General features: G+C 40.3%; 1 protein-coding gene across 3 annotated transcripts in view; it reads right to left on the bottom strand.

The window, feature by feature from the left end:
- Positions 1-3,739: 3,739 nt before the first annotated feature.
- Positions 3,740-26,346, bottom strand: part of LOC149083569 (cell adhesion molecule DSCAM-like) — an 85,859-nt gene continuing 63,252 nt past the window's right edge. The window contains exons 11-15 of one of the 3 annotated variants that reach the window (XM_089234091.1): positions 20,097-20,192; positions 15,721-15,906; positions 13,519-13,746; positions 11,086-11,333; positions 3,740-4,023 (exon numbers count right to left, since the gene is read on the bottom strand). In XM_089234091.1, coding sequence (XP_089090217.1) covers positions 3,979-4,023; positions 11,086-11,333; positions 13,519-13,746; positions 15,721-15,906; positions 20,097-20,192 — 803 coding nt within the window. In that variant the 3' untranslated portion in view covers positions 3,740-3,978. Of the gene's footprint in view, positions 4,024-11,085; positions 11,334-13,503; positions 13,747-15,720; positions 15,907-20,096; positions 20,193-26,346 lie in introns of all 3 variants that reach the window. The other 2 variants (XM_089234090.1, XM_089234089.1) reach the window with 2 other exon arrangements.

The following is a 26,346-nucleotide window of genomic DNA, read 5'->3' on the forward strand; positions in this document are numbered from 1 at the left end:
CCGAAGGGTTAGCGCACAAACATCTCAGTGAGTATAAAAAACGACTTTCTGCATTTATTGCAATCAACAATATATTGCAGATCCCGATCGCGTGTGTGGTGCGACAAAAATGATAAACTTTAAATTTGGTTTCCCTCTCCGCATCCGCTCCGTGTGAAAAGGGGCCTAAGTGACTTAAATGCGATTTTGAAATTTCTTTTTTTTTGCTTTTTTTTCTCCTCAAGTATGATTGTAATTTATTTTATAACAGAAATGGAGGTGCAATTAAACACGCATTGCATTTTATAATATTGTGCATGTCTGTTGAGAGTGGGGGAGGGGGGTTGGTAAACTCTTTTGAATGTTTCAGGTGTGCGACTTTCGCATTTATAGAATGTTTTGGTTCGGTCTTCCGAAAGTCGCATAAACGGGGTTCCATTGTGATAATATACAATAAACGTCGGGATTTCAGCCCAAAGCCAAAATATCCTGTTTTAGAACAATATGAAAAAAGAAAACGGTACGAGATTGAGCATTTTCTAACCAGTTTCGTGTGAGAGAAAAAACTCAGTTGGTTCCGTTTTCGTACGTCCTGTTCGATCAAACGGGACATATGGTCATCTTATTAACTTTTGGATTTCTTTCGAATATTTATTATAAAAAATATATTTATATTTATTATTAAAAATGTATAATTCAGCCACGTATGATGCATCAATTGGTTACTGGTATTTGGTATCAAAAAACCAAACACCCGATGTGATCACATTAACTGGAGCACCCTGTATATAGGAGATATCATATTTTATTTTTTTGAAGACTGCACCATCTGCTGCAAAAATTTGTAACTAATTCTAGAATTCTGGCTGCACGAAATTTGTTTCCAAAGCACAATGCAGCAAACAAGCATTCAGATTTCAAATAGGCCCGTATATTTTGAGACTTTGCCACGTGCATACAATCGGGTATGTACGTACTTATAACGGACATGTATCTACTGTATATGTACTTTGGTATGCTACAATACTTGGGCATGTAGCCCACCTGGAAATATGTGACACAATGAGGCGTCGAAAGGGTGCTCTTCCTTAAAAGGAGCTCGCGTGGGGAACACTGAACGTGTCCGAATGAGCATGCGTGTGATTATCTGCTATTACTAGTTGCCGCTAACATTTTTTCTGGTGACTTTTAATTGATTACAAAGTTTTTGTTGGTGATCAGCAGTTGTTTTACAACTGATATCAGTATTTAGTTAAACCTGAAATCGTTTCTGTGCTGCTGGTGCAGGAAGAAGAGCGTAGGAGTCTCATTTCGAAAATCACTGGTTTGAATCATGCTCATGTGACACTAAGAAACTTTTTCCCCTTTCCTTCTCCATCTTCGTTTCTTCGACAATTTCTGATTTCTTCTTTTTCCTGATTTTTTTTTCAAACCATTGCACAAGTTGAATACGGTTCATTTTTAATGCTGACACGTAACCAGGTTCACTTGTACTCAAAAGTAATATTAAGCGTCCAGACATCGTGATCCGTTTGCTCCTTCTGTCTGCCCTTGCTAGCAGCGAATGGTTATGCTAATACCAGAACCAGAACCAGAATAAAAATTTTAAGGGGATGCCTGGCCCTTGTGCGGGCCATATATTCCCCATGAGGGCTGGGGGCCCATCGCGTCCCCCTGGTGAATCCTTATGCTAATAGAAAAGCGAAATCCTTTATAAATCGTAAATCAATCCTGGCGTTTGGTGATAAGTCGCCATCTCATCCAAAGAAATTTCCTTCACCAACATCACGCATGCTCATTCGGACATGTTCGGAGTTCCCACAAGCCTCTCGCCTCTTCCCTTTACCGTAAACTGCGAATGAACCCTTTTGAGGTCTCGTTGACTTAAACAGGGTCATCAATACTTTGTCCTCACATGGAATGCTCATCAAATAATTACCACGGAGGATTGCCGAATTAAAAAAAACATTGAGGTGGGCTCTTACTTACATGGTGTATATTCCAGGCCATTTTAAACGAAATTGAAACTGGTGGGCCCCTTTGAAGAAAGGGTATCCAACAATGCAATGTGACCGGGGGGATGGGGGTCATAATAATTGACAAGAAAGAAAGAAAGAAAAAACAATAGGTCCTTGTGTCTACGAGTAAACATTTTTTCTCTTTACGGTGCCGTGGATTCACACTACAGACACTCATCGTGTTGCGTCAGACATGGTAAATATTCTTTAACATAAATATGTCTGTCTCCGCAGCTACGATACGGTAGATATGAAATACGTTCATTGGTTTTATGTTGAAGAATGTTTGCCGTGTCTGACACGATATGGTGTGTGTATGCAGATGTGAATCCACCCTAATTAGTCGGCCAAGTAGCAAGACTTGATGTGCTGAAAAACCTTATTATATAGTTAACGTGTTAAAATGAGTCTTGGCACATTCATTTTCATTGCACGCACGTGCGCGCGCACACACACACACACCAGATAGCCCTTGATTATTAATTCTCTCTGTATTAGGCGAAAAACATGAGCGAAATATGGAAATGGCAAAAAATGGCTGATTTTATTAAGGAAAAGCAAATGGTAACGTAGAAATGAAATACAGAGAAATAGAATGATAATATAGACATGGTTTGTCACAACGGATTCATGCGTCGCTTCATCAATAGTGAGTAAGAGTAGAGGAGAAGGTCCAAAAATATGGGCTAGCTGTTGAATGAGCTAGTAGACGGTTCCACGACGACTAGGATGGATGGTGAGCGCTTTGGATGGTGACGAGGGTATGATAAGTATTGCATTGTGGTTATGAAGATCATCTTGAAAACATTTCAGCCATCACTCTCGTACACGTATAAAGCAGTCGTCATTAAATCGCGTAATTTCATGCCTCAAAACTTCATCAGGCACTTCATCAGGCATTCACTTTGATTGTCTGTTCATATTAATAACTAATTACAACATGCTTTGTTGCTATATACCATGGTACCATGGTACTGATAAGATGATAAGCTACGTTTAGATAACCTTCCTAGACCAAGAAATATCGTTAACTGGTGAGAGCTGTTTCTCCGTAAAAGTTGATCATACTGCTGGTTTAAATATGGGCCAGTAGACAATTTTCTACCTGTCACACGTCTTTTTATTGCTCGGCGTTTCATTGCACCTGAAAGCACTTTTTTAAATCATACAAAAAATTATCTTTGGTAACTATTCTTTTATAATCTGCAATTATTTCTGTTTATTTAGCTACAGTCATATGAAAAGTTCATATTCATATAAGGCCATCTTACCTACATCAAAGGGACATTCTCGGAGGGGGGGGGATGCTCTTACTATCTAGAAGAGCTGTGTGATCTCGAAATGTGCTCTGGGTCTGGACTGGAAGAGCTTTGGGTTGCTCAAGGGATTTAGAAATGTGTCACGGTCATTGAAGTGATTTTTTTTATTGAGTTAATTTTTTGAAAAGCACGGTTTTAGGTCACGTGCCACATTGGATGACTTCGTGGGCCACAGTTGCCCCCGTTGGCCATAGGTTGAGCATGCGTGTTTTAGGTTGTATTAAAATAATAAAATCTTGTAAAAGATGTACATGTAGTTGTCCATACCTCAAAATTAAAAAAGCGGCCCATATTTGAATCTTCTCTACATATACCATAGTAAAGGGCCATACATTAGTAAAGGGTTACATTGGATAAAAAGCAAAACGAAAGCATTATGATCAGATGAAAAACTGGAATACTTCACACAAAAAGGGAGACGTATTTACAATGACGTGAAAAGAAATGTGTATTTACAATCAATCTATGTACATTCAATTTCCAACAGTCTGGGTACGCTTGAGCACGTGACAAAAGCACATGCTATCAACCAATAGAAATTCGCAACGAGATGCAAATCCATTCCAAAAGAAAGAAAGAAAACAGTCGTGAAGATCTGTTGTCTTGAGATCTGTTCTCTGATTATCCAATGCTTTCTTATCAATCGTGGTTATATCATATCTTCAATCATGGCAACTCGGTGTCTTTTCGTCGACTTGGTCTAACCTCTGAAAAGAGCAACAAACATAACATAAATCGCACCATTTTCCTTTACACAAATACAAAGGTCACAGCAGAGAAAATGCACAACGAGGTAGCTGAAAAAAAAGATGCCCATAAAAAGTATTGACGCCGAATATATACATAAACTACAGTTGAATCCCGTTTTAACGAATACCGTTACAGTGAAAATCTCGTTTTAACGAACACTTTTCTAATACCTAAAAAAAGTTTACATAGGAACAATGCAAACAACCTGAAATTCCTTTATAACGAAGTGATTTCTCCGGTCTCTTGGAGTTTGTTATAACGGGATTCGACTGTATATCAAAAACACAGCAACCCAATAAGAGCAATAAAAAACCAATAATTATGATATAATTATGATACATGCTGCACATAAAAAATATTTGTGGTTGTCTCGTCTATATAAGTATAGATAGCTTCTCGATTTACCTCAATATGCTTATCGTATTTAATGCCGAATTGAATACTATACATTAAATTCCTAATATGCTTAGGAATTTAATGCCTCCGTGAGGAGGGGAGGGGAAGCTATTCCATTTATTCACAACCCTACTACAGAAAAACTCCTGCGACACCACAACCTAGAATTGTCCCTTATCAATCGATACTGGTGTCCCCTTATCGAAGCAGTCGACTGACGGCGTATTAATGATTTATAGTCAATCCTATCCATCCCGTTGAAAATTTTGAACACTTCTATCATATCCTCCTTCGCTAAACATAAAGCCTGCGCTCATAACACCTGCGCTCTTACAATGTAAACATTTTGAAAAAATCAAGTCTCTCTTCATAGTTTAAGCCCTGTGTGCCTCAAGAGCACGCGAGTCTCTTCTCTGCACTTCCCCGACCAAGTCAATGTCCCTCGGTAAGTATGTATAATCTCCAAAACCTGGCGGCACACTCCAGTCCAGAACGAACCAAGCCCAGGAAAAAATTGTAAGTATGTTCGTACCTTTTACTAGGGTATGAACACTTGGCGTCCTTCCTCACCTCTCTTGGAAAGCTTTTTCAAAGGATTGCGTGTGGCAATTCGTCTGGTTAACATCACTAAAGAAATAAACGTTCTTGGTGCTGAACAACGCGGTTTCCGGAAACACTTTCAATCTTTCCATGCTGACACACTCTCTACGCCATTACGATGTGCACTTTCCAAATCACTTTTTTGAAAGCTCACTGACCTGGTTCCTAAATATGTCACGGATATACTCAGACCATGTGCAGTATGGAGAGCGTTTGCATCTTCAAAAACTTTGCGCGAATCATGATCGCAACTATTTTTATAAAGATGTCCGCCATAGACTTTGTGCGACCAGGAGTATCCCTGTGCTGTCTTTGCACGACTCACCAATATCTGAAGACCTTGATAAGGCTTATATTTATTGACATCTTTTCTCGCTCCCACAGTCCTGTTGGACAGGGCTATTACCGTTCCTCCAGTGACCTCGCAGTAGACCATCCGTTTTTTAATGACATGTTCGATACCCAAACAATTTGCCTGACTTTATACAAATACAGCGCCACAACAGGCAAATTGCCCAACGAGGTGGCTGACTTAAGAACATCATGGATCCCCGAGCCATTTTTTTGGAGGCCCTACCTACTACTGCTACACCACACATGCACCCCGCCCACACAACCCCCCCCCCCCGCGGAACCCCCAATGAATCGGTACATGCGGGAATGTGCGTGTACATGTAGTGAAACCTGACGTGAAGTTTTTTCTGTTTCTCTGTAATGCTTGATATGTGTAGTGCTGCCATCTGCCACCAGTTTTTCTAACTATGAGTGAAGTGTTATGATTGAATGATTTATCGTTGTAAGACTGTTGCTCTCTGTGGCGAGACTTTTTAACGGGCGATCGGCTCGCATTTGCGCCTTGAAGTTGGGAACCACAGAAAACCAATTTCAGCCGACCACCAGTCCATTATTTCCTCTCTTTCCACCAGCGCATCTCTGGGTCCCGATGGAGTTCTAGGTCAGCGGTTCTCAACCTTTTTTGACGCGCGGAGCCCTTTTTTGGCAAATTTCTATGGCGCAGCCCCGTAGACCTATTTTTTACTTATTTAGCAAAAAATTACTGATTTATTTTTATTATTCTAAAGTATATATATAATTATAATTTTTTTTTTCTTCAAATATAACTGTGTTTTTATATTTTCCTCGAGTGGCCGCGGAGCCCTTGAGGAGCGCACAAGGAGCCCCAACGGCTCCGCGGAGCAGCGGTTGAGAACCGCTGCAGTAGGGTGTAAAAGTAATCCGTGGACAATTTTAAAGATGTCTGTTTGTTTGTGTTGATACTCACGCATTTTTTTTTTAAAACGATGACGGATAACAGAAACTGACGGGAGTGACGGTTAATGAGAAATAAGAATAAGCGAAGGAGTGCTGAGCAAGTGAGTGGGCAGGTGAGCGAGTGAGTGAGCTGGTGCGCACATGAACACTTTAGTGACTTACTAGCTTGTTCACTGGCTGATTCACCAACTCATTCGGTCCCTCACTCGCTCACACATTCACTCTTACTTGCTCGATCACTCGCTCACATATTCATTCACTTGCTTGCTCAATCACTCGCTCACACATTCACTCTTACTTGCTCGATCACTCGCTCACATATTCACTTACTTGCTCAATCACTCGCTCACGCATTCATTCACTGGCTCACATATTCACTTACTTGCTCAATCGCTCAATCACTCTCTCACTCATGACGAACTGTTTGTCCGTGAAATTTTGATATTGGTGAAGTGCGTGGCGAGATGAATTGCTGTCGGCGAATTTTCCCATGAATCGAGGATATAAGATATTCTTCAATAATGACTGATTTGCATAATTTTTCAATATTACTTCAATATTTTCGCTCAATAAAAATCAATGATGCGCTAATTACTAATCTCTCACGTGATTAACTTTCGGCTTAGCAGTGTTGATAAGTTTCGATTTTACTCCACATTGGGAAGAGAATGTGGTTATGGTTAATATGAACAGGTCCTCTCCGTAAAATAAATGCGCAATTATCTGCGTAAAAATTGGGTAATTAGCAGCGTTAGTGGTTAAATAGTAAGATGAATCGGATTAGCGGTCATAATGATTAGTTTTCGATGCTTTTCGTTAATGTGCTGGATGAGAGAGTGATATCGTGTGTTATCGATACCTTAATAATGATGGTGATTGTGGCCCGGTTCAACGTTTGATGAGTTGGCTTAGTTGATGTACTCGGAGAGAGAGAGAGATTCTTTTTGGTTTTTATTGGTTGAAATTGTTATGTTTGGTGATAACTCGGCTAACGAACGCTTCGACTTACGAATTTTTCGGCTATCTCGAAGATTTCTTTTCGGCATTTTTCCTACCTTGGCTAATACGCTGAAACCTCCCTTTCGCGAACGCCGATGGGGGAAAAAAAATTGTTCGTAAAAGAGGGTTATAAATCAACGGTTTAAAAAGCATAGTTTTATTATACAAGGGGGGGGGGACATATTATTATTTGGTCGTAAAAGAGGGCTGTCCGTTATGAGGGGTTTTACTGCAAATACGGATTCGGCTAACGAACATTCTAATGTAGGGGTGCACAACCTTGTATATATATGTTACTATCAAAGCCTGAACCCGGCCAGTTCGCGCGAAGTGACTAGATATGGGGCACCAATAATAAATTATAGAAAGTTGTGTAAAATCATATCACAGGAGTAATCAAAAGTTTGATCGATCAAGGATTGCATGCCAGAGGGGTGGAGCACCCCATTCCGCTCAGACAGTTTAAACGGTACTAGTGTCCTCTTGTCGAAGCAATCGATTGACGGTGTATTGATAACTCATGTAGTCAATCCTATCCATCCCGATGAAAATTTTACGGGAACCACAGAAAACCAACTTCAGATGGTTCAACTTCACCACCACTGTGGTGACGGTAGAGTTCGAACCCGGGTTCTCGCATTCGACCACCACAGTGGTTTAGTGTACATACCTAAGTTTGACTGTAGTAGTCTTGAATGTGAAACGGTTTCTCTCTCTCTCTCTCTCTGCTCAGCTCTGCGAACCCTTAGCCCACCACCTCAAAACCCGGCACCATTGGCACAGTGACTCGAAACAACGAGCCAGTGATACCATTGCCACGACGATGTTGAGTGTAAGTGGCTGAGCAACTGACCTCCAAATGCAGAGAGGACGAACGCAAAGGGTTCGCTCACTCAAACTGCCGGGGGCCACGATGCCCGGTACCTCTCTGGTCCACAGAGCTAAGCCAAACTAACAGGGGAGGAAGAACAACGAACCACAAAAACATCAAACGAAGACATTGGGAACCCTTCCCAGAGCTACCTAACCGTGTCAATGCCCACGACCCGAAGCCCTAAAAACTGTGATTCTTACCTGAATCTAGATTAAGCCTCATACAGAGGCCTTCCTTCGAGGTTAGACGCAAACACACGTCTTACCGGAATGGAATCTCCAACACGAATGGTTTTCAACAGACGTTTCAACACCTCCAAAATGTATTTTTAAGAGATTCCGTTGCTCAATAATGAGCGAGAAAGTAATTCATTTGTTGAGAAACACATTGTTATTCAACTATGGTAAGAGCAAATCACAGTGGTGCGCAAACTGTGGGTCGTGTCAATGAACTGAGGTGAAGTTGGGGTCCAAAATAAAAACTTACAAATAAGAAGTTTTTATTAAAAAATATGTCAAAACTAAAGAATGCCCTTATTCAGCTGAGCTATAGTTACCATGTATCATACTGTAATTTGTTTGTAATGTAATTTTGTCAAATTCTGCTTGTACAAACAAGGCCGTCTTAAGAGTATCATGGGCCCCTGGGCCAAGTGGTTTTTCGGACGCCCTACATGGTAAATCCTAGAAAATTTCAACCGGATCTCGTTTTTGTGAGGCCCCTCTTCTCTTGAGGCCCCCGGGCCGTGCCCGGGTGGGCCCATGCGTTAAGACTGCACTGTGTACAATAATCAATATATCGGCTACGTCATGCCAGAATCACGAATGTGTGCAATGTCCTCGCAAAAAAAAAAAAAAAAAACCGTGGGAAATGGCATTTGAATGGATTCTATAGCCATGTTACTCTATGGAAGCAATTTTCCTAAGATGTTTTGTAACGTGTGCTCCAAAAAGGGATACACATCCGCGTTTCAAGAACAACTTAGATCAGCGGTTCTCAACCTTTTTTTTGACTCGCGGAACCCTTTTCAGTACATAACTTTTATATGGGAGTCCTGTTTGACTCAAGGAGCCCTTTTTGTATATAATTTTTATGGTGAAACCCTGTAGGCCTCTTTTTTTCATTTTATATAGATCTATCAAATATACTTATTTATTTTATTTTCCTTATACAAATACAAATACAACGCCACAACAGGCAAATTGCCCAACAAGGTGGCTGACTTAAGAACATCATGGATCCCCGAGCCCCTACCTACTACTGCTATACCACACATGCACCCCCCCCCCGCGGAACCCCCCAACGAATCGGTACATGCGGGAATGTGCGTGTACGTGTAGTGCAACCTGACGTAAAGTTTGTTTCTGTGTAATGCTTGTTATGTGTAGTACTGTCATCTGCCCCCAGTTTTTCTAACTATGAGTGAAGTGTTATGGTTGAATGATTTACCGTTGTAGGACTGTTGCTCTCTGTGGCGAGACTTTTTAACGGGGAGATCGGCTCGCATTTGCGCCTTGAAGTTGGGAACCACAGAAAACCAACTTCAGCCGACCACCACTGTGGGGTTCGAACCCGGATCCTCGCATCACGAGTCCGGCACTATAACCACTCGACCACCACAGCGGCCCCCCCGTCACCGCGGAGCCCCTAAGAAGTGCACACGGAGCATCGGTTGAGAACCGCTGCTCTAGGTCACTCTTCTGGTCATTAACAAGCTCGAACACCGCTTCGTTCACTCATATGCTTGCATACTCTCCAGGTCACTCTTTTAATCATATTCAATGACCTACTTCCTTCTATACTAAATCACTCTCTAGGTCGCTCGCTGACCTAGTCCCTCTCTCTCTCTCTCTCTCTCTGAGTTATTCTTCTGGTCATTCACATTCTTTTATACTGTTTTGGCCACTCACATGCTTACACAACCTCTGCATCACGCTTTTGGTCTCTCGCTCGGCGGACCATGTTCTGTTTAGAAGGAGGAGATCACTCTCATGCTTGTACCGGTTGTAGGCCATTCTTTTGATCATTGACGCGCGTACACGCTGTTTTGGTCAATCAGATGGTTGTACCCGTTGTACGTCGCCTTTTTAGTCACTCACTAATCTGGTCCCTTGATTTTTATGTCACACTTTTGGGCACTCGCTGTCACTCAATCACATGGTTGTACCCGTTGTACGTCGCTCTTTTAGTCACTCACTGATCTGGTCCTTTGATCTTTATGTCACACTTTAGGTCACTTCGTCACTTGGGTGTGGTAGCTCAGGTTGATAAGATACTATTTGCCCGAAGAACCAAAGGATGTTTATAGGTGTCACGAGTTCGATAACTGGTTCGCCCTTGTCAGAAACGGTCCGTGTCGCAGGGGCACAACGGAAACGGCGACATGACCACAGAAAAAAATTGCTACCGCAGTGAGTCCTACATCAAAGGGTTAGCGCACCAACCTTTCGATAAGTATTAAAAGAAGCGGCCGTTCGGAATCACCAATAAATTGCAGGTCCTGGTCTAATTAACCTTCGTGTGCAGAAAATGACCGTGGTGCGACAAATGACTTCGCCTCTTGTCCATTAGGTCACTCTTTCGGTTACTCACATGCTTGCACCCGTTGTAGGGATATTTCACTTTTTTAACCACTCAGTGACCTAGTCCCTCGGGTTACGTAGCCAGAGAGGGAATTATGGTTTTTACCGCCTGCAGGCTATAAAAATTTGACGCTCTTTCCCATTCCACTGATTTTCTTAACCAGTCACTCCTCAAATTTGCTGCCCTTTCGAACCTGCCGCCCTGAGCAATAACCCCTCAGCGTCCCTACACATACGCCTCTGCAGAGGACGCGCGCAGACGCATGAAATCGAAAGAAATAAAGTTATGGTGGTACCTGATTGACGATGGATTCACTTCTTTCAGAATGTGCAGGGGTTAGACCGTCTCCTTCGCTCTGCCATCTCTTGGACAGTGGAGTACCTCTCAAGGGCAGCGTGGCGTAAGGGGAGGGATAGTCATTAGCCGGAGGTGCCGGGGTTGAGCACCACAGCAGTGGACGAGCGTTGACGTCGACGTAACGGAAGTTTGATGCCGACTGCGACATCCTGCCGATTTCGGAAGCCGAACGTTGTACCGAGAGACCTAGAAGAGTTGGAAAAAAACACCAACATTTTATGTATTATATTATATACAGGGTGGTCATAAAATAAGTTTGCTGATGTCCGAGCCCCTAGCGGCCGCAAAAATCAGCGAATGAGAATTGAAATTCGAGATACAGGTGTTTATATAAAACAGTATACGCTTGGGACTCACAAGCAAGGCTAGACCCATTCTACATTTAGCGGCCCGGTGCAAGAACAGTTTTGCGGCCCTCTTTGATTTTTTATGTATGTCGCTCGCTCCCACCCACACACACGAGAGAGATAGGATAGGGATCATTCTTAGTAACTCACTTTTGCTTACACATCCACCAAAAATAAATGTATGGAACGCTCTGAAAGACTCGGAATTTAGGTAAGTCAAAGACTATATCCGAGGAAATTCCAGAGTGCGGGACCATCTTAACGCATGGACATAAGCCAGCACCTCCTAGAGATAGAAGGCCTCCGCGGTCTGCTTGTGACTTCAGTAAGTAGTCCATTTTCCCTCAGAATATTCAGGGGAAAAATTTTCATGCCAGTATCATCGTTTAGAAGAAACGATGTTTGAAGAAAAGAAATGATCCGGCTCAGAATTCGCCAAAATAAGAAGAAATAAAATAGGATGCTGTGTTTGAAAATGTGGCAAACTTGCTATAGGTAGTCTGAATGACGTTTATAGCAAACGCTGCAGAGGCCTTCTATCTCTGGGAAGTGCTGCATAGGCCCACTGGGTATTCAGGTGGATAGGGAGCCTCATGTTAATGAGACACACATGCAGAACAAAATTATGTCTGATACTTGTCCCTCGCCAGTTCATGGGAAAAGGCTAACAGTGCTCTGAAGCATTAGGTATTGGTCTTATATTTTTCCAATATTTAAAACTATAGATTTTCTTCAAAATTAATATATGGAGTCAACTAAAAATCTCAGTCTGTCAAAAATCAAGGGCCCCATTTAAGGATGATGTGATGTGTAAGACTTATGTGTCTGTTGGTAAATCGACGTATTTTTCATCAATAGATCGACTGGACTGCAAATTCTGGCCTTTTGAAGCAGTTATAGTTAAATTTATTGCGTAATCGATTTAAAAATGTCCAGCTTTACGGCCCGATGCGATCGTCTTTTGTCTCACCCGATTGTCTACTTTTTTTCGAAAAATGTTCAGTTTGTCACTCTTTTGAGTTCAAAATTGTTTTTGAGTCACAAATTCGATTATCGCAATCCAGATTGCGTTTGAAAGTTTTTCGGTGGAATTTCATCTTACCTACACCCTGTTTGGCATAGACACCGGTACCTGAGGACTCGGGGTATTTCCACTTCCCCAATAAACTTTGTAAGAGAACTTAGCCCTCCTTCCTACTCCACAAGAATTCATGAACATACAATGTGATTGCATTATGCAATGCATGTCTCCCCATGTGGATGATTCTGAATCTCGTACGCATGGGATGTCCACCAACTAAGCTTATTTTAATAGTGCCTACCGTACTAAATATAGGTTTGGCAGCCTACGAGACCACCATTCATAAGAAAAGGATTGTTTAAAAGTTGGAGAGATTTTCTTTGATCAAAAAATGGAATAGAATTTCTTTAATTTTTGAAAAGCATTCGCGTGCCACTCCTGACACCACGGTGTGCCGATTGTGACACGCGTGCAGCGGGTTGGCTACCCCTGTGCTAACCTCTTGGTGGGAGGGGGGTCTTCCTTCGGCAGGAACATAGGCATAAGATTAATTTATATTATATGTGTTTTATTATATCTATGGGCAGTAATATATGCGGTCTGCATTGGTTGTTTCCACACGTTTCTTTGTCTGCATCTAGTGCCGGTGTTTATGGTGCTACAGGTACCATTTGAACGCCATTTATGGTCTTTTACTGCGTTGATTATTTGCAGTGTATGGAAATGAGTGTTGCTATTTGAATTTTTTTTAAATTTCGTTGTTGTAACAGTAACCACGTGAGAGCCAGGTATTTTTTCTCCCCCCTCTCATTCTCGAGCGCATGCTTCGAAACACCTATATCTCGAATTCATTCGCATTAGTTGGTTTTTGCTGCTGCTAGGAACTCGTATATTGGCAAAGTTATTTTATGGCCACCCTGTATGTCGAGAAATTTTCTAGAACTATCCGGAACTAGATACGTGATGAGAAAACTTGTGGATACTAAACATGAAATACATTTACGTCTAGAACAGTTATCTTCGGTCTTGTACTGAGTACGGGTCCTAACCCTTACGATGTACACACAGGCCGCGGCGACGATGCAAACGATGATCACGGCCGAAATCACGATGCTGAGCGAGATTATTAGGGTTGCAGTCGTGGATGTGCCACCACTACTGCTGTGCTGTAGCACTGCCGTTTGGTGGGCGTCATCGTCCTTGGGCATCGATGAGCGCAGTGAGCTTGGATCTGGAAACAGAAAAAGTGAGACAACACACGAGCCACGCTGGTGCGATACTACAAAGCGATACGTAATACAGCTCGACACGGATTGGTTAAAAACCTGAGTTTAAGAGCTGTTTTTTTTTTTTTAACAATCCACGTCGAGTTGCGTTTTGCATCACTTGCAGTACCACTCCAGTGTGCACTCTATGTAAGAAACATACTAAAGTTTGCGTTTAATGGTCCTTCAATACAAATCCGCCCCTAAGAGAGTGCGACAGGTGTGGTCGCAAGGGACCCAACTTTTTGAGGGACACCCTCCCGGTCTAAAACGTGAAAAAAATATGCATCAAATACATTTTTTTGTAGTAAACAGGGTGTCTGATCATCAGATATGATATTCTGGAATTATTTCTTTCACATAACTTCTGAAATTTTGCAATTCTGAAATTTCGAAATTTCATTATTCTAAAATTATTGCGTTCGTTAATTGTAGAATTATTTCTTCCATTAATTCCGAACTTTCATCTATGTTCTGGAATTGTTTCTATCATTAATTTTGAACTTGGAAGAATTTTCTTTATGAACTCTGCAATTCTAAATTTTCACCAATTCTGGAATTCTGAACTTTCGCCTATTCTGGGATTATTTCTTTCATGAGTTCTTATCTCTTTTATCAATTTTGGAGTTATTTATTTCATAAACTCTGAACTTACACAATTTTGAAATCAGAGCTATTTCTTCCATGCATTCTGGAATCCTGAATTTTCACACATCCAGAACTATTTCTTACAATTATTCCGGAGTTATTTATTGCATTAATTCTGGAGTTATTTCTTGCATTAATTCTTGAGTTATTTCTTTTATAAATTCTGAACTTTCATTAAAATTCTGGGAATATTTTTCTCAATTATTTTTCCCATTTCGACGATTCAAAATTTTCATTGTCCTCAGACAATTTTTTTTCATTACGTCCTACTTTTCATTAGTTTTAAAAATTTTCCTTTCATTAATTTCAATTTTTTTTATTCATTTCAGCACTTTGAACTTTTCATCAATTTTTGTTGCAACTTACATTTAATTGTTGTGTTCACATTTCTTTTATATTGATATTTTTCAGCACATTCTGTAATGATGTGTAAATTTTTGAAAACCGATTCTCCACCCTCTTAAAATATATAAAATCAGGGCTAAGTGGGGCCCCGAAGTTATTAAGTCGTCTCTCTCCGTTGTTATCTTCGCCCTGGGCTCCACGTCAAGGAAATGGCGACCCTGCTTCAATACTAATGTTTTACCAATTCCTTCAATACAGAGGGGTTCTTAACCTTTTCTCAGCAGTGACCCAAAATCAACAGCAAGTTGAGCTTCGCGACCCATGGGACTGCTTGTTTTTCGAAATTAGTGAAACAGTGACGCAATAAATGCATTTATAACAGGACTATAAGTGGATTTGTACGATCCATCTAGGAAGCCACACCGAATCAAGGCTGGGTCGTGAATGATAGATCAAGAATCCCTTGTTTCAAGTGGATTGGTACGAGTCCTCTCGGATGCCCTTTTGAATGAAGTTTAGGTCGCGATCTATACCTCAAGAGTTCTTGGCTATTAGTGAATTTATGTGAAACGTCTCGAAATCCTCAGCGAATTAAGTTTGGGTCATGACCCATAGCTCAAGTTCCCCTGACTATTGGTGGTTTTGTACGACTCATCTCTGAAGCCGCTGGAAATCAAGTTTGGGTCATGATCCATAAGGTCAAGAGCCCCGGGCCGTAGGTGGATTTGTACACCTGTCTCGAAAGCTCCCGGCTAATGAAGTTTGGGTCGTGATCCATAACTCTCAAGAATCCCCGGCTGTAAGTCGAATCGTACGACCACTCTCGGAACCCCCCTCCCCCCCCCCTGCGAGCCAAATTTGGGTCGCGACCAATAGGATAAGAACCCCTGCTCTAATTTATCGTTGTAAAATGGACGAGGCTACGGAACGCTTTTGGTTATTTTTACCTGAGACAGTCCTCACGTTGACGGTTGGCGATGGAATACTCTGCTCCAAGCCGCTGACCGTCTGGATGAAGACTTCGTATTCAGTCCCTTCCTGGAGATCGCCAATCACTAGACTTGACTGATCACGGTTTTTCACCAATTTCTCTTTCCATATGCCATCGACGACTCGGTAACTCACTCTGTAATCTACGATTGAAATCTCCAATGATTAAAATTACAACAACACAGCATATGATTTTTACTAATATATCAAAATAACCATTGCCAAATTTTACAAAATTCAGAAAAAAGTCTATTCTATTAAATACCTATGTCTTATAATACCGTTTCTAACTGGAAATGGAAACTCAAAGAACAAATGTATAAAAGGAAAATTGAGATTTTCCTTTAATAAATTTTATCATGTGAAACAGAAGAGCACAACCTCCGGCCGCTGGTCAATTGCGGCCCACCAATGTGTTTTATACGACCTGCGGAAGATGATCCGGTATAAAATTAGCAATATGATCTATACCTAGGCTGACCACATATTCTCGATTAAAATACAGTAAATAGGAATCCTTACGAGACATCGCAAATCATTGGCAAAAACATTGTAAAAGGCAAAAAAGACAAAAAAAATGTCATAAACATGTAAAGCTGCCATTAAAAATGCCAAAAAAAAAAAGAATTTCAAAGGCAAATTATAACTAATATGTGCTTTCAAGGGAAAAAACCCAAATGTCAATGTAGGAAATGTGATTTCAGAGACATTCGACATCCAAGATCCTTATACAAACAGAACAAGTCTTGAATAAGCTGGTGGTAATTTTCCTCTTTATGGTTCCCCTAACAATCCCTTCATCAATAATTTCCCAATTCACAATCACTCAATAATCTCCTTATTTAAGGGCTTACAAAGATTTTTTCTTTCAGTTTTGCCTCAATTTTGGGAATTTTTCTTTCAAGTATGAGAAACCTGGCCCAGATTTGTAAATAGCCATCAGAATTTTTTATCAGCCCAATTTAATGTGAAGCGGTGGCAGCAAAACATCGGATGGATGGATCAACAAGAGGATTATGATGAACGTTATTTTCTCCTAGAATGAAGACATTTCGTTTAGGCCAATATTTTCTTTCTTAGTGACCTACTGTGGCTTTACTATCCCACGCGCAGAGAAAGACACAGAAGCCCAAACAAGAGCGATATCACTTTTAGATCACTACATAGTTTTCACTTACAGGGGTTGGACAAAATAATATTAACATCTGTGAAGTGAGACAAAATCTTTATTAATTGGCTGTTGGTCCTCCTTTTGCATTAATTACAGTTTGTATCCGTCGTGGGATGGACAAATACAAGTCATGCACCACAGTCACGGGAATACGTAGCTACTCCTCCTGCAAAAAGGTCACTAGTTCAGAACATGTCTTTGGAGGTGGAAATCTACTGCGCAGTTTGGCCTCCAAAATACCCCACAAAGGTTCAATTATATTAAGATCAGAGAACTGAGCGGGCCACACGAGGTGTTGCAGTTCATCATCGTGCTCAAGACAGTCTCCGACAATTCCAGCAGTGTAAACGGGCGAATTACATCTTGGAACACAGGTCGAGAATCAGGGAACTGATATAACCACATCATTGAATGAAGATGGTCGGCCAGAATACTGACATAAACCGATGCTTTAACCCGCCCATCCAGGACAACAAGTGGGCCGATACCACGGTGAGACATGACGCCCCACAGCATCACTGATCCCCTTCCATGCTTAACAGTAAAAAGGAGACAATAAACATCATAAGCTTGCGCTGGCGTTCTTCAAACGTAAACGTCCGTTAATCTGGAATAATGTGAACGACGATTCGTCTGACCAGATGACATTCTACCATTGTTATTGTGTCCAATTCTTATGTTCGTGACACCATGTTCGTCGTTTCAAGGCATTGCATGGTGTCAGCAATGATTTTGGAATAGTCGCTCTACTTTGTATGTTTGCTGCATGCAGTTCACGGTGGACAGTTTTTGTCGATACACCTTCCTGTGTGTTCATCCCAGATGTTATCTCGGATGCTGTTATCTTGTGCTTTCTGGCCACACAATCCGCTTCAAAACCCTTCTGGGTCTATAAGCCATCATCGACTTTCGGCCACTGTTATGCTTGGTAGATGATGCCTTTCCCTGTTTGCCACAGGCTGTCATTACCATCGACACAGTACTCCTCCCGACACCAATCAGGGTGACCGTTTTCATTACTGTGGCTCATGCCTCTTTCGAAATCTGTGAGGTCAGCCATAACGAAGTTTTAACGGTCCAATATAAATTGCATCCGAACGCTATCCCTGCTACGACTAGACTGATGTGTGCACGTTATCGCCCACTAAGTGGAACTCTTCCACACTAGAGGGCGGGTGTATACAACAGGTTCCCTCGAGTGTTGTTTTTTGCACAGGTGTTCAAATTATTTTGTCCAACCCCTGTACATTGGTCATATTTTACTGCAGAGAGAATGTTCTTCGTGTTTCCATAAGTCTACTTCATACCTACAGCATGTATTACTGGGATACAAGGCTTTTGATTTCCATTACTGAAAAGCATAGCTTTTAAACTGAGCGTGAGTGAATCGATAAACAGGCGTCATTCTTTTTCATCATGATATATTCCTAATACTGCCATTAGTCCTGGAATATTCGAACAAAAGCACATCATTCTAATAATCACTCATTCACTTGGTGACGGAGTGTTGCCGGTTATTTTTCCGCAAATCCGTGTCCGGAGCGCGCGTAAACGGAAGGCTGCGTGGAAAATACACTAGCAGCAGAAAAATATGAGCATAAGAATTCGAGTTATATTCACATTTAAAAGAAAACTATTTTTTTATTATATATATACAATGTGACCGAAAATCGACTAATCTATTATTTTGAAGTAAACAATTAAAAAATAAAATAATCCGTGATAAAACACTCCGTTTGCAGCATTTTCATCAAACAATTATAAAATTTATAGAACCATGCATAATTTTTTAATTAGTCACAAATTTCTTCAAGAGATGACGCTGCTACCAATATCGTGATGAGTAGAAAAGTTATATAGAGAAGAATAACGGCAAGTTTGCTGCGGCGCAATTTTAATGGTGAAAGTATCATAGTTTTTTTCAGTCTGCATAGATTGCTACAAAAAATTTCTAAAAATTGCTAATTTTGGAATTATGTACAGTGGGTCGCGCTTCTAACGTTTTCCAAAAACCAATATGACTGGCCAAACGTTAAGCTGAAAAACATTCATAACAACGCTTATTTCGGGATTTCTCGATGAGTATCATCAATACAGAGCCTGGATTATATGCGCTTGTAAAGTGGCAAAATATGCAGTGAAAAACGATTAAATATGCAGTGAAAAACGATTAAATATGCAGTGAAAAACGCTTAAATATGCACAAAAAATATAAATCTGCGCTTAAAAATACCGATATATGCTACGAAATCACATATATATGTGCGAAGAATAAATCCATAGACAAATCCATATAAGAATGATATTATATAATGCCGAAGTAGTATGACATTAAAAATGTAAAATATACGTAAAAACGGAAAAAAGTGCATTTAAATGTGCCGAAAAAGGAAAAGGAATTTTCAAAAAATACACTTAAAAAGGAAAAATATGCAAAAAAGTTAAAAAAAAAAAAGGGTGCATTTGAGAATGCAGAAATATGATCTAAAAAAGAAAAATATGCACATTAAATGCACTGGACAGTTTGGACTTTAAAACAAAGGAAAGGATGCAGTTGAACTAAAACAATATATGTATGAAAAGAATGGGGAAAAAATACATTTACAGATATAATCACATACAGGGTGTATAGCAAAAACGGGGAATATGGCATTTCACTGCCGAACTGTTGATCCTCAAGGTATACTTCCAACTGGAAGAATTTTCTAAGTAAACGTGTAGTACTCAGATACGTCATTCATGTTTTAAAGGGTTATTATGGTTATTAAAATGAAAAAAAATAACTTTTTATACAGTGTCCCCGTGTGCCCCAAAGCCCAATTAGAAAGTTCTTGCCCTGTCTTTCCTGATGAAAACAAAAAAATTCAATGTTTTTAAGTTCAATATTAACCGAGATATTCAAATTCGAAAAACGGGAGAAAGCTGGAAAGAAAAAAAGAAGAAGAAAAAGCGGGGGGAAAAATTTGCTAGGAATAAAGAGCTCTAAATGCAAAAAAACCCCATTTTAATGCTGTTTTTTCCGCATCCTTCCTCCGTTTATTCGAATTCAAATATCTCAGTGGAACACTTATAAAAATGAATTTTCTTTTTTTGATGGCATCAGGAGATACAGGGCAACAACTTTTTGTTTGTGCTATTTATTAAAAGACTCTCGATACTTACAAAAATTTTTCGCTTTGCTTTCGTTGTTTGACCATTTTAGTGAGATTGAATTCGTCGACGCAGATTCCAGCCATAAATGTGGAGAAGATAGAAACCCTTGAAAAAGACGACATAAAAACATGAATGACTTCGTTAATCCACTTTCATATCTCAAACATCGAAAGGGTCTCTCTGATTCACTGGACATTGAGCATTGAGGGACCGGACACACCTCGCTTCCCATCTCAAGGAGCTGTCGAAACGTTCCCGAAAGATGGGTGCATTCGGAATTTTATTAAATGAGCACACACACACATATATATAGGGTGATTTAGAAAAGATGGGGAAACTTTAAGAGGTGACAGCACACACTAGCACAAACAATTGTCATCAAAGAATACATGGTCTAACATGTGCGCATTTCAAAATGATATCAATTTAAATAAAGAAATTGTGTATTTACCCGTGAGCTGAAATTCTGTCACAATTTCATTCCTTACTTTTTTGGTGACTTCTTTCTTCGCGTACCCTTTCAACTGATAATTATATTTATACAAAAATTGCCACGTTTTTAAGACAAATAAATTACACTGGTCGAATGGTCGACGCGTTTCGGCTCTTCAATGGAGAGCCGTCATCAGGACCTCGTGGTCAGAACTCACACGAATGAAGAGTGATGTTTACGTCTGGTTGTCCGAAGAGTTCGCCTTTGTATTTGCTGCGTCCGAGTGGTCTTTGGATGCGAATTGGGGAGCCATCTGTTGTAAAGTGTTGAAAGTTTTTTCACGACTGAGGTTAATAAAGCCTGTCCAAGCTGACGAAATAGGTGGTGTGTTTCTTCCATCATTAACGAGGAAATTCTGGCATGTTCTGATGAAGTATCCCTCGAGAAAATTCAATTCCGAATTGTGTGTTGCTTTTTTAAAAACAAACGCTTTGTCAAAATCAAAATGATGTGAATGTTGCCAGCAGTGTTGGGCAATAGCCGAATTATCCGTCCGTCCCTTCTCAACATGCTTTCGGTGTTCGAGAACTCGAATATTTAGATTTCTTCTAGTTTGGCCAATATATCCATTTTCACAATTCTTGCATGGGATATCGTGTTCATCGAGCACTAAAACTTTGCAGTGATTCAGCCTCCCTCCAGAATGAACTCAATATCCTTCATGACATCGCTTCTAATCGGGGTTTTTCACCTTTTATCATCGACAAGGTCCTCAGAAAAATGACCCACACATGCACCACGAACCTGCTCCCAGCTGACTCAAAACACTTTTCTAATACCGTTGTTCTTCCATTCGTTTCTTCAAGTTTCATGATCTCTTCTATCTTCAAGAAATTTGACTTCCATACAATATTCCAGCCAACAAATATACTCACCTTTTCCCATCTGAAAGATCCTATCTCACCCTCCAAAGAATCTGGTATCTACTTCATCCCATGCAAGAATTGTGAAAATGGATATATTGGCCAAACTAGAAGAAATCTAAATATTCGAGTTCTCGAACACCGAAAGCATGTTGAGAAGGGACGGACGGATAATTCGGCTATTGCCCAACACTGCTGGCAACATTCACATTATTTTGATTTTGACAAAGCATTTGTTTTTAAAAAAGCAACACACAATTCTGAATTGAATTTTCTCGAGGGATACTTCATCAGAACATGCCAGAATTTCCTCGTTAATGATGGAAGAAACACACCACCTATTTCGTCAGCTTGGACAGGCTTTATTAACCTCAGTCGTGAAAAAACTTTCAACACTTTACAACAGATGGCTCCCCAATTCGCATCCAAAGACCACTCGGACGCAGCAAATACAAAGGCGAACTCTTCGGGCGACCAGACGTAAACATCACTCTTCATTCGTGTGAGTTCTGACCACGAGGTCCTGATGACGGCTCTCCATTGAAGAGCCGAAACGCGTCGACCATTCGACCAATTGAATTTATTTGTCTTAAAAACGTGGCAATTTTTGTATAAATTAAAACCAGGCAAAGTTACTCATTTTTTGTGATGATAATTATATAACTCTGGATGCTTTTCGATTTCAGCAACAAATTTTGAATTCAACGCTCGGTCACTCATGGTCCAAATTCGAATGACGAAGATATGAAGGAATGCTAGAGGCGATTTCCGCAACAAAAGTTGGCGGTGACTAGCATGACAATCGCCAAGTGACTGAATCGCGTTCGATATTTCGTCGCCAATACGCCAATTTCCCCCGTGTGAGAGCTTCTATAGCAATATACGTGCTCGTCTTCTAGAAATTGTTTCTCTTATCAGTTGCCGGACTTTTGTTTCTCCCGTGTGAGGAGGGTCTATCTCAGTGTTTCCCAAAGTGGGCAATATCGCCCCCTGGTGGGCGATGGAATGGTCCAAGGGGGCGATAGAAGCTACGGATTTAGCATAGGATCCTATGGGTTTACTTGAATTGGGGGGCGATGAGAGGAAAAAAAATTCTGGAGAAGGGGGCGATGGAATGAAAAGTTTGGGAAACTATGGTCTACCTCAATCGCGAAATTAACACACGTGTGGGTGTGAACATTTACGATACAAAACTAGGTGCAGCAGCATTGCAACCATGCAGATGTGCGTTTTCGCGCTAGCGCGTTTCGAAACGTCTGCTCCGCAAACGTTAAAACGGCATTCCTGTTGAAATTTATTGGGGGGAAAAGAACACCATGCATGCAAATGCAACCCGGGGAAGAAGAAAACCCGTATGCATATCTGCGTCACAGTGAATAAAAGGCTCAGACGCCAGCCCTTTGAAGTTTTTCCAGCGTGCAACCGTTCTAACAGTCGTAACGTACGGGAGAATAGCGCACTTCAGTAATGTTCAAAGAGCAGACATGCATTTCATTTACGGAGCTGCAAATGAAAGTATTCATCATTCACCCATTATCTGCATGCATGATGCTCTTTTTTCTCCAGATAAATTTCAATAGCAATGCCGTTTTAACGTTTGCGGAGCGGCCGTTTCGAAACGCGCAAGACCGTTTCATGTTAGATCCATGCACTCTTTGATGATATTTATTTGTATTGCTGTGTACTATCACCTCTCAAAGTTTCCCCCCCCCATTTTTTTCTGAATCACCCTGTATATCTATATAAATTTGCATGACAGAATAGTCTACAGGAGCACAGATAATGATTTTCTGGATTACAATGGATTTGCGCATGACATGAAAATTCTACAATTTCGAATGATTTTGATCTGCTGAACACGAATATCACCATGAAAACGGTTTAATGGCTCTTGTGTTTGAGGTGTTACTATGTAAAATGCGAAGAAAGGCTTTATGGGTATTAAAGGTATCTCTGTGGACAACAATAAAAGTGTGACTGACGTGTAAATGCACTTTATTCCGCTTATAAAGTTCCCATTTAGAACGCTTCTCCGCTTAGTACGACTTATTTCCTGGTCCCATTTCTCAGCAATTCTCATAAAGATTTCCCGCTTAAAGCGTTTTCCTACTTACAACGTTTTCTTATGGCGGTTTTTGAAAAACGTTATAAGCGGGATCCACTGTATATCGTCCCCTCTCACGTCATAATTATAAATATGGGGTCATTCACGTATTACGTCAGCATCGATGAGGGTTTCCGATTTGCTGACTTTTGATGACAAGGGGGGTTGAAGGGGGGGGGGATTGGATGATGCTTACGTCATCAACCACCCCCCCCCCCTCCCCCTTTATGAAGATATGAAATATTCTTAATGGCATCTTATTCGGTGCGCCAAAACCGGAAAAAAACCTTTCGGTAGTTATTGGGCACCTGAACTAACATTCTACCTATAATACCCTACAGAGCCACTTTAATGATCTCTAAATGTTTCACGGATCCTTCAAGTGCTCTTGAAATGTTTCCGGGCCGTTTCAATGTTTAAGCTTGGATCATTTAAGTAATCTGGGAATGTTCCGCGGGTAACTGAAGTGATGTAGAACCGCACTGTGGGGACCACTTAAGTGCTCTAAAACTGTGCCACATGTCACTCAAGGGATCTCTAAATGTTCCACGGATCGATTAAGTGTTCTGTGACTGTGTCACGGGTTACTTAGTTCATCTTTGAATGGGAAAGTGATCTTTGATGCCTACTTCAGTGATTTGAAAATGTGGCACGGGCCACTTAAAAGCTCTGGACTTGTGCCACGGGTCATTTAAGCGATTTGAAAATGTGCCGCTTAGTTCAGTTTTACAAAATTAGATTTGAGGGGGACCAGCCACATCAGATAACCTTCAGGGCCACGGGTCAAGGGTTTACCACAAATGGCTTAAAGGGTGGGCCGCAATGAATTTTTTAAAGAAAAATTTTGAGTTCTTATCTTCCAAATAGCATTCAAATTAACAGAAATTGATTATAATAACATATAAAGGTATTTTCTTTAGAAATTTTAATTTTTTTAAAAAGTTTTTTCCGTCTGAAGGGGGGGGGGGAAAGACGCACGAGCCCCCTATGTCCCCCTCCCGCGTACGTTTCTGATCCCATCAATATGCGTTAGGAGGTAGGGGGGCAGTGATGACGAAATTCTTCTGACGGGAAAGGGGGTCAAAAATGGCGAAAAATTTGCTTACGTAATACCTGAACGGCCCCTATGCAAATTTTCGCTTTTTTTTCGAATCAGCTGATTGCATACCTTATTTTGTTACGTAAGTTTTGCCTGAAACACGAACGTGCATCCATATTGGAACACGTTACAAAATTTTAGGAAAATCTCTTTTCCATTTAACGTAACATTCCAGGCATCCCCGCACGTGGGTAGACTAAACATCGAAACGTCATTTCCCACGTTCTTTTTCCCCCCCACAAGGACATTGCATATTCGTGCTTCTAGCATGAGGAGGACGATATGATTATGAATAACGTTGATTCGCTGAACACGAATACCATCATTAAAAAGTTCTCTATCGACCTATTTTTGCGTATATTATCACGCAAAGTGTTAAAAAAAATGCTTTACGAGCGGTGTCAGTGGACAACAATGAAATTGCCGACGTGAAAATACATAATTTCTAATGGTTTTGATCTGACGCGAACACGAATATCCCCATAAAAAATTTCTATCGGTTTTCTATCGGAGAGATATTCAGATATTACGATGTTAAGAATGAATGAACTGTATTTGTGTTTTTATGTATTTGTGTTGCATTTTTATGTATTTGTGTTGCATTTTTATGTATTTGTGTTGCATTTTTATGTACTTCTGTTGCATTTTTATGTATTTGTGTTGCATTTTTATGTATTTGTGTTGCGTTTTATGTATTTTTTTATATATTTTTCTTGTGTTTTTATGCATTTGTATCGTGTTTTTGTGTATAATTAATACTCTGTTTCTATATATTTGCGAAGTTTCTACAAGTGAGATTTTTCATGCATATTTATTATTTTTCCTATTGTGTTGCAATGTATTTGTACCATATTTTACTACTACACATGTGTGTGAAGTGCTGCTCAATTACGAAGAAAACCGGGGCCAATTCACGCAACATTTTTATATGGTCAGATTCCTGTTCAGCACACCGAATTGCGTAAAAATTGACTGTTTTTATTCTGGGGCGAAGAATTTTTTCAAAATTTGTTGTCTGTTGTTATATTGGAAGAGCTTATTTTCAAAAGAGATCATTTTTCCACATTTTTTTGCAGAAATTCGCAGTAGAAGTACAAAAAAAAAAATAATTTTTTTTTGCTCTGGAATGGACTGTTTTACAAAAGTAGAAAATAGCCAAACAGGTAGCAAGCATACCGAAGTTGTATAGGAATGTTTATATATATCATGTTTCTTGATCGATATTCAAGGGAGTTATCTGCATCTAAATTTTGGAAATGTTCGGTTTTGAAAGCAAATCATAGTGGAAATGTTACCTTTTGATCGAAATTGGAGCTTGTTAAGTCTAAAAAACTGTAAATTTCTAAGCCGCCCGTTGATTCCAGAAGGTTTCACCTAGGAGAAGAAGCCATCAAGACGCCCTTGTTCTTTTCTCGTGAATAACATAAAAAACGCGATTATTCTTTAATGGAACTTCCTATAACGGACATTCCCATTAGCGGACATCTCCACTAACAGACGCAATATTGAATTATATCAACGGACACAATTTTCAGTCCCATTTGTGTCATAATCGCGAAATGTGAAAATATCGAAGTGTAAGGAAAAGGTGGATATTGTTCCCTACTGAAAGAAACGACTAACCTTACATTGTAATTTCTACCAAAAATATTCCCGTTTGAATAATCCCGGTTACATAATCCGACAGAGATCGTATCCCA

Source organism: Pholcus phalangioides, unplaced genomic scaffold (assembly GCF_987345545.1).
Source record: "Pholcus phalangioides strain wild (caught in Gottingen) unplaced genomic scaffold, Ppha-v1.0 ptg000008l_1, whole genome shotgun sequence".
NCBI classification, from domain to species: Eukaryota; Metazoa; Arthropoda; class Arachnida; order Araneae; family Pholcidae; genus Pholcus; species Pholcus phalangioides.